Here is an 8158-nt window from a genome sequence, read left to right on the forward strand (position 1 = left end):
GTGTGTGTGTGTGTGTGTGTGTGTGTGTGTGTGATCAGCACACAACTGCCCTCCTCTCAGTGTCAGAGCTACTAGGAGGTCCCTCCACACCAGCACTGCAGGACCCAAGAGGACCAGGAAAGGGAACAGGGTACGAGAGAGAAAGCTGAGCCCTGGTGTCTCTGCATCATATCCATTTTGAGAGTCATTTCTTCAGGGTAGATCATGTGATGTCAACATCATCAAGAGAGCAAGCTCAGTAAGGCTGTGGAGTAGAGAAGAGCCAGGCACAGTGGCACAGCAGCACTCGACTGCAGACCCAGCGCTTGGGAGGTGGGGGGAGACAGGAGGATCAGGTCGCCTTCAACTCCAAGTCTGAGGTTAGCCTGGGCTACAGTGTGATCCTATCACAAACAAAACAAAACAAAAGCCAAGAAACCAACCCCAAAAGTAACGAGACAGTTGATGCCCACAGCTTGTAAAGGGGTCATCCAAGAGAANGTCTTAGCTCTTTCCTGACTTCTTGAAAGCAAAGTGTTTCCCCTCGGTGCTACAATCTGACTCTGGAGCCTTATACACNCCAAGCTCTCTCCTCTCTGTGGCTGCAAAGTCTGGCTTAGTGGCTTGGGTGTGATGCCAGGCCCCGGATTGCCATCACCTACCCAGGGGAAGCCCTGACCTGGGCACTGTTTGCTCAGAGGAGCACCCCAGAGGGGTGAGGATGGGGGGNTGCTCACAGACAGATCTGGTCTACAACTGGACAAAGTGAAGTCTCTGGAGACCTCCAAGACTTAGTTACAAACAAAACTAGAGTTAAGTCAGCCTCAACAAGAGACCTCCCCGGACCATCATCCCTTTAGATACTGTCTTCCTCCCACGCCAGCTCCTCCATGTCTGGCTTATGGTTCANTTGGCTCCTTTGAAGACATCTCAGTCCTGCCCTGAGATGGGTAAGGGCACAAGAGAGGGGGAAAGTCAGTCAGAATCCGTGCCCCATGCTGCTGCCTGCGTAAGTGGGCAGAGGAAAATTTCCCAAACTCTAGCATGCTCTTGTGTTGGAAGACAGCTGGAAACTTAGATAAGTCTGGGTGGGTGTCCTCATTTACTTTATAAACTCCAGACCTGCCACAGACCTAAAACTCTCCAGGGTGGGAGAGTTTACTCTTGCTTCTTTCCAACTTGGTTTTCGGGAGAAAACATTGCGAGTGAACGCAAACCCACCACCAGCAGGACCCGGGGAGAGACCTCGCAGCTCCTGACCTCGGGCATCCGACCCCTCGCCGTCACTTTGGGAACCTTCTGCCCTCAAGATCAAGGCAGACAGTGAGTCTGAGCAGCACACCATGCTTCTCTGGATTCCATCGCCTCTGTCCTTTAAGGGGTTCAGTGTGCCCATAGACAGAGTTAGGGAGGCAGTGTGAGACCGCAGTTGTCACATGGGCACAACCGCAGAGGAGCGAAGGGAAGAGCAAAGGGTGCCACCAAAACCAAGAGCTACTACACAGTTGTCCCCAAAAGTTGCTACAGCCCTGCCCCAAAGACAGAGCCTTTCTGGTTCCCAACCGGAACCCGCCCTTCAGAAACCACCTTAGCAAAGTGCTTTTTTAGGACCCCACAAACCCCCTCCTTCCACATGCCCAGCCCAGAGCCTAGGGCTCTCATGCAGCCCCTCGGGCCTCCCCAGGGTGTGACATATGTGGGCAGAAGAGGCAGGCATTGACACGCATGCACAGGTGGAGGCTCACGACCTAGGGCAAACGCAGCTGCACATGGTACGGCCACCGCAGTGACTTCGGCTGGTTGCTGAGGGGAGAGTACAGAGCGCCATCACTNGCTGACACTGAGCCCTACGGGATCTGAAAGACGTTCAGCTTGCTGGTGTTCTTCAGTGTCTGGCGTCGATTACAGAACCAGACCCTCACCACCTCCCGGTCGTAGTTGAGCTCCTTGGCGATCTCCGTGATTTCCTGGCCGGTGGGCAGGGGGTTCTTCTCAAAGTAGGCATTGAGAGCCTCTATGGCCTGCGGTGTGAAGGAAGTGCGCCGCTTGCGTTTCTTGGAGGGCTCGCCGCCCACGAACTCCATCAGGTTCTGCTGGCCTTCCTGGTTCCGGAGCTCCGCCTCCATCAACCACTTTTCTAAAACCGGCTTCAGCTTCTGGGCGCTCTTGGGTGTGATGTCCAATTTCTCAAACCTGGAGAAGGGGCAGAGGTGTGTGGCTATCTCTTCAGGGCATCTCCCACAAGGGAGAAGGCAGTACTCACAGGGCCGCTCCCCTCCTACTCTGTGTCCCCAGCCTCTTGGCCCCTCAAAGCCTAGATCCCTCCAACTTTATATATCCCAGGCCTCAAGAAAGAGACTACTTGGGCTGGAGAGATGGCTCAGAGGTTAAGAGCATTGGCTGCTCTTCCGGAGGTCAAGTTCAAATCCCAGCAACCACATGGTGGTTCACAACCATCTGTAATGAGATCTGACGCCCTCTTCTGGTGTGCCTGAAGACAGCGGCAGTGTGCTTATTTATAATAATAAATAAAATCTTTGGGCTAGAGCAAGTGGAGCTGGCCGGAGTGAGCAGAGGTCCTGAGTTCAATTCCCAGCAACCACATGATGGCTCATAACCACCTGTACAACTACAGTGTTCTCTCTCTCTCTCTCTCTCTATATATATATATATATGTGTGTGTGTGTGTATTAAAAATAAATAAATCGAGAGAGAGAGAGAGAGAGAGAGACTACACCACAGTCTCCAACAGGCAGGAAAATGATGTGTGTGCTAACTGGACACGAACCCCCAAATGACTGGTAGCCCTTTGAAGAACCACCTTAATGGCCCACCAGAGATGAGGACCACTTTCCTCTCTCTATGCTCCCATGGCAGCAACAAAAAAGACCTGCTGCTCCTTCTGGCTGGGCTGACCTGGCAGGCATGGGAGGCAAGGCAGCCAGGAGCACCCTGGGGTTCTGACTAGCTGAGGGCCAAGACAGACCAACCTTTCCTGCTAAGATTCTTCAATGGGCTTAGGGCTTGGACTTTCTCAGAAGAGCATCTAAAATACTCAGGATTGGGGTCTAAACTTCAGAAGGCCTGGGTCAGTCCTTGGCAACTCCAAGTGTCTGTGCCCTCCCTAGGACAGTCTTCCTTATGCGGAAGGAAGCAGCATAAAAGATGGGGAGCGCCGGGTGGTGGTGGTGCACGCCTTTAATCCCAGCACTAGGGAGGCAGAGGCAGGTGGATTTCTGAGTTCAAGGCCAGCCTGGTCTACAGAGTTCCAGGACAGCCAGAACTACACAGAAAAACCCTGTCTCAAAAAAAAAAAAGATGGGGAGCATGGAAAGGTGCTGGATGCCCATGAGAACCATCGACGGTGTGAAGCAGGCCCTGGCGTTATCCTGAGATTACCACGCTTACCTGCAGATGGCTGATTGGCTGTAGGCCGGCCCTTCTGTCGCCGTCAAAGCCTGGCCCACCTGGGTCTGTGTCAGACCCAGGGAGAGCCACCGTATCTTAAAATTCTTGGCAAACTCCCGGATCTCTTCTAAGTTGATCCCGTCCTCATCCAGACTTGGAGTGTGCGGCTCTAGGCCAGAGAGGGAGGGACCAGGGAGACGTGCATGAAGATGAGGGTGTGCTGGCATCAAAAGGGAGCTAGGACACTTGTCAAAAGACCTCGTCACCGTGTCCCCTCGACAAGCACAACTTGCAGGGACAGGCCCTGGAAGGACCTACTGCAGTCATCTGTTTTCAAATTCCCTCAGGTCTAACAGCTGACCCTCTCCCAGAATGCTCTGCTCTAACGGCTGATCCTCTCCCAGGATGCTCTGCTCTAACGGCTGACCCTCTCCCAGAATGCTCTGCTCTAAAGGCTGATCCTCTCCCAGGATGCTCTGCTCTAACGGCCGACCCTCTCCCAGAATGCTCTGCTCTAACGGCTGATCCTCTCCCAGGATGCTTTGCTCTAACAGCTGATCCTCTCCCAGGATGCTCTGCTCTAACGGCCGACCCTCTCCCAGAATGCTCTGCTCTAACGGCTGATCCTCTCCCAGGATGCTCTGCTCTAATAGTCGACCCTCTCTCCCAGGCTCCTTGCTCCCGTCCCAACCAGACACACCTGTCTGCCCTTTATATTCCTCAGAACTAGACAAGAGGCCACACTGAGCCAGCCAGTGGCACAGTGTAACGGGAGGGACAGCTAAGCAGCCTTAAGGATACGAAAGTGATGTGTTGGTAGAAGCTCTGTGGGTAAAGACGCTTGCCACTGAACCTGAGGACCTGAGTTCAATCCCCAGGAACCGCCACTCGCACGGTAGATACTCATGCCCCACCCCTGGCTCCCAAACAAACAAATATAAAAGAAAACTTAAAGTTCTCATCTTTCCACTTTGGGCCTCTCTCTACCTTTTCCTTTTGGACACCAGAAATCTTGGATATGTTTGAGGCAAAGTCTCACTAGGCTGTCCTGCAACTCCAGGGCTCAAAGACTGCTCTTGTCTCCGCTTCCCGAGTAGCTGGGACTACGTAGGTATGGGGTACCCCAGATCCACATTCCTCTAATAAATCACCTACTTGATACCAACTGACTGACGGTTGGGGTCTCGGAGCAGGTGATTGGGATAGGAGCTGCAGCTGACGGCTTGAGCGCTGGGGTTGGGCTGCTGAGGATTACGGCAGGCTGGGGCACGGCTTGTGTCGGCTGGATAGGCTGCACCTAGGAGAAAAGACACAAGCCCCATTACCCCTGCCTAACTCGGGGGGTTAGACACCCTGGGTGAAGCTGCACCAGGGCAGAAACGGACATGAAATTTTTACCTACCCAGCCTTAACTACCCTGTGGTTATCGAAAAGCAAAATTGTAAGCTGTCTATTAACATCCACAGTAAATGGGCTTTGATCTCTGTGTGTCTAAGGCTGACCTTAAAGCTACAATCCTCCTGCCGGCACCTCCCAAATATGGGGATTACACGTATGCATCACCACAACTGTCATATGAATCTTGTTTTTTTTCCTCTCATGTGTCTGTGCTGTGTGTGCAAACATGTGCATGTGTGTGGATACACATGAGTACATGTGACAGTGGAGCCCTGAGCCTGCAGCATGCCTCTGGGATCCTCTGCCTTCCAAGTGCTGGAATTACAGATGGGCTATCTACACACGCACCCAACATTTACCTGGGTACTGGGGATTCGAACTCCTGTCCTCATGTATACACAAGCACCTGCACCCATCCAAGTGGCCCGATTTTTACTTTTTATATAACCCACAACATCATGTTCACTAAAGTTATACATCTCATTAACGGTCAGTACATATATCTAAAAATAGCATTGTTTGATTTTAAAACAAAAACAGCTAGGTGTGATACCACACATTTAATCCCAGCACTCAGAAGGCAGAGGCAGTCAGATTTCTACGAGTTCTAGACTAGCCTGCTCCACACACAGCAAGTCCCAGGACAGCCAGAGCTACCCAGAGAAACCCTGTCTCAAACGCCCTCCCCCGAGTTCCTTGCTCTCCCTGCAAGGCTCCGCCCTCCTCACCTTCCTTGCCCTCTGCCCTCCTGAGTTTCCCTGGATTTTTCTCTTCCCTGGATTCTGTCTCCTGCTGGCTCTCAGACCTGCCCACCCCCCACCCCCCGGGTCCCCAGACCATTGGCCTTGGTCTTTCCCTAGAACTTCCAAAGCTGAAGGAATGGCATAGCAATGGTACCCTATACATGTCCGAGACCCCAGATGGCAGAGAAAAAAAAAGGGAAAACTTAAGCTGCCGACTTAACCAGACACGAGAGTCCATGCCTCATAGCGGCTGATCCTTGATTCCACCACATCAGGGGTTCCCAAGATACACCTAGCAGCCATGGAGACCCCAGCAGCTCCCCTAAGACAGCAAAGAACCACCATCACACACTAACTGCATACCCACGTGTCAGCTCCGTGGTGTAACATTCATACACTTTTAAATTAGAGGGTTTGTTGCTGTTTTTTGACAGGATCCCATAACCCAGGCTGGAATTGAACTCCCAATGTAGCCCAGGCTGAGAGTATAAACATCTGCTACTTTATAGGAACTTCTATAACCCTTATCTTGTTTTTGTTTTGTTTTGTTTTGTTTTGTTTTTTTCAAGACAGGGTTTCTCTGTGTAGCCTTGGCTGTCCTGGAACTCACTCTGTAGACCAGGCTGGCCTCGAACTCAGAAATCTGCCTGCCTCTGCCTCCCAAGTGCTGGGATTAAAAGCATGCGCCACCACTGCCCAGCTAACCCTTATCTTAAAGATGAGTGTGTCTACAGAGTGAGCTCCAGGACAGCCAGGGCTACACAGAGAAACCGTCTGGAGGGGCGGGGGGAGTCACCTGGGAGCTCAGCCCATCCTTTGATCTTGCTTAGATCTATTGGAAAATCCCAGCCCTGACGAGTCCTGTGGGTCATTCTGACTCACAAGTCGGAGAACCCAGCTCTGGCATGCCATGCTTGCCCCGGTTCCCAGAGGCAGCAACACTACCTCCAGCTCGTCTGTCACAGCGTCATTTGCGGGGTACTGCAGGTCCTATATGCATGCCTCCCCCGTAGTCTTTCAGATGCTGGCTTGTGATCATCTGCAACGCTGAGCTAAGTAGCTTACTACCTAAGGCTAGTAAGCACATCTCAGCCCTCTTTCGACATCCTCAGCACTCAGAATATAACGAGCACCCAAAATCTCTTCTATAATGGGAAACCGACAAAGAGCCAAAGCCCGGTGCCCAGTGTGTGGTGGTGGGGTACAGAACTCACCACCCAGGACTTTACTAGCATTTTGCTTGCCCTGAGGATGGTCCCGAGCCCAATCTGCGTTGCTCACTTATGACCCACCTTCTCTGACCTCCGTGAGCACAGACACACGTATGTGGTGTGTGGCGGGCTGAGAGTGGGTGCTGTTTCCCTGGGCAGGACATGTGTGCTCTCGCTCGTATAAGCCTTCTTCGGGAAAAGCGGAGAGCACTCCTCACTTTTGAGAGGTAGCAATGACCAACAGGATCTCCTTCCCGTGCCCACCCACACCCCCCAATCCTGGTACCTCACTCTTAGCAGGGGACTCCGGTGTGTTTGGCTTCCTGACAGCCACAGGCTGAGGCACGGGGCTGCTGGCTAGGGTTGCGATCACCTGGCCCTGGGCATTCAACAAGAGCTGGGGAGTCACAGCTTGGACCTGCAGGCTCTGTGCCGGTGCTGGTGTGGCCACGCTAGCTGAGTTCACTACCCACGGAAGTGCACCAATAACCTGGGAGAAAATAAGGCATGGACCCCAAATACGAAGGGAGCCCCCAACCCCACCAATCCAAACCCCCATGGCTGCAGGCAAAGAGGCTGACTGGGAGAAACTGCTTAAGTCTTCCGGCTTCTGCTTCCTCAATGGAGGGCTCACACCCACGAGATTCCTTTCTTTATTCTGTCCCTGAGCAGTGGCAGAGCAGGCAAAGGCTCTTTTGTGTATTGGTTCTTCGCTGCTCTGCCACATTTTAGCTATGTGGTTTAATATTTCTGAATTCCACTCTTCTGTCCCCTGGTAGATTTGCCCTCAAATCAAAGTGAGTTACTACTTGAGGGAGTCTAGCATGAGCCTGCCCACACATGGGTGCTCTGTGAATCAAACCCCCCAATCAGAATTAGCACTGCCAGGTTGGCTCAACCCCAACCTGAACTTCACATCAGTGGGGAGCTGCCACCAGAAGCCACAAGCAGCAGCCTGATGCTCTACTTGAATTTCTATGCCATGACCCTTAGGCCAAGTCCTAGCCCCTTCCTCACTGGCTGCCCCACAACCCCAGCCCTCGGACCCAAACTTGACCACTTGCCTGTCCCTGAGCATTAGTGAGGATTTGACTGCCGATCCCAGGCATGCTGGGAATGGTGTTGGTAATGACTGGAGCTGTAGTGAGGGAGCCCAGGATCTGCGTCTGTCCCCCGAGGGAGGCTGCACTGATCTGTGGGTGGAGGAAAAGCCTTGCTCAGAGGCCAAGAGGCAAGGAAGAGCAGAGAGAGGGAAGAGGGCTGAGGGTACTGAGGGGAGACTGTGGGCTGCAGGCTCTAGTCTACTGGCTACTCAAGACTAGGGAGACAAGTACAGGGAGACAGCAGGGAAGGAGAGCATAGTCTCAGAGAAGAGAGAGCACAGTCACAGGAAAGGGGAGCACAGTCAAAGGGAAAGGG

The 8158-nt window shown here is 52.8% G+C and overlaps 1 protein-coding gene across 3 annotated transcripts in view; it reads right to left on the reverse strand.

The window, feature by feature from the left end:
- Positions 1-6: 6 nt before the first annotated feature.
- Positions 7-8158, reverse strand: part of Pou6f1 (POU class 6 homeobox 1) — a 23850-nt gene continuing 15698 nt past the window's right edge. For all 3 annotated transcript variants that reach the window (XM_029470105.1, XM_021184205.2, XM_029470104.1), the window contains exons 7-11: positions 7804-7932; positions 7026-7229; positions 4543-4684; positions 3388-3556; positions 7-2172 (exon numbers count right to left, since the gene is read on the reverse strand). In XM_029470105.1, the coding sequence (XP_029325965.1) occupies positions 1827-2172; positions 3388-3556; positions 4543-4684; positions 7026-7229; positions 7804-7932 (990 nt within the window). In that variant the 3' untranslated portion in view covers positions 7-1826. The remainder of the gene's footprint in view (positions 2173-3387; positions 3557-4542; positions 4685-7025; positions 7230-7803; positions 7933-8158) is intronic.

The sequence above is a fragment of the Mus caroli genome, chromosome 15 (assembly GCF_900094665.2).
Source record: "Mus caroli chromosome 15, CAROLI_EIJ_v1.1, whole genome shotgun sequence".
In the NCBI taxonomy this organism is placed as follows: domain Eukaryota; kingdom Metazoa; phylum Chordata; class Mammalia; order Rodentia; family Muridae; genus Mus; species Mus caroli.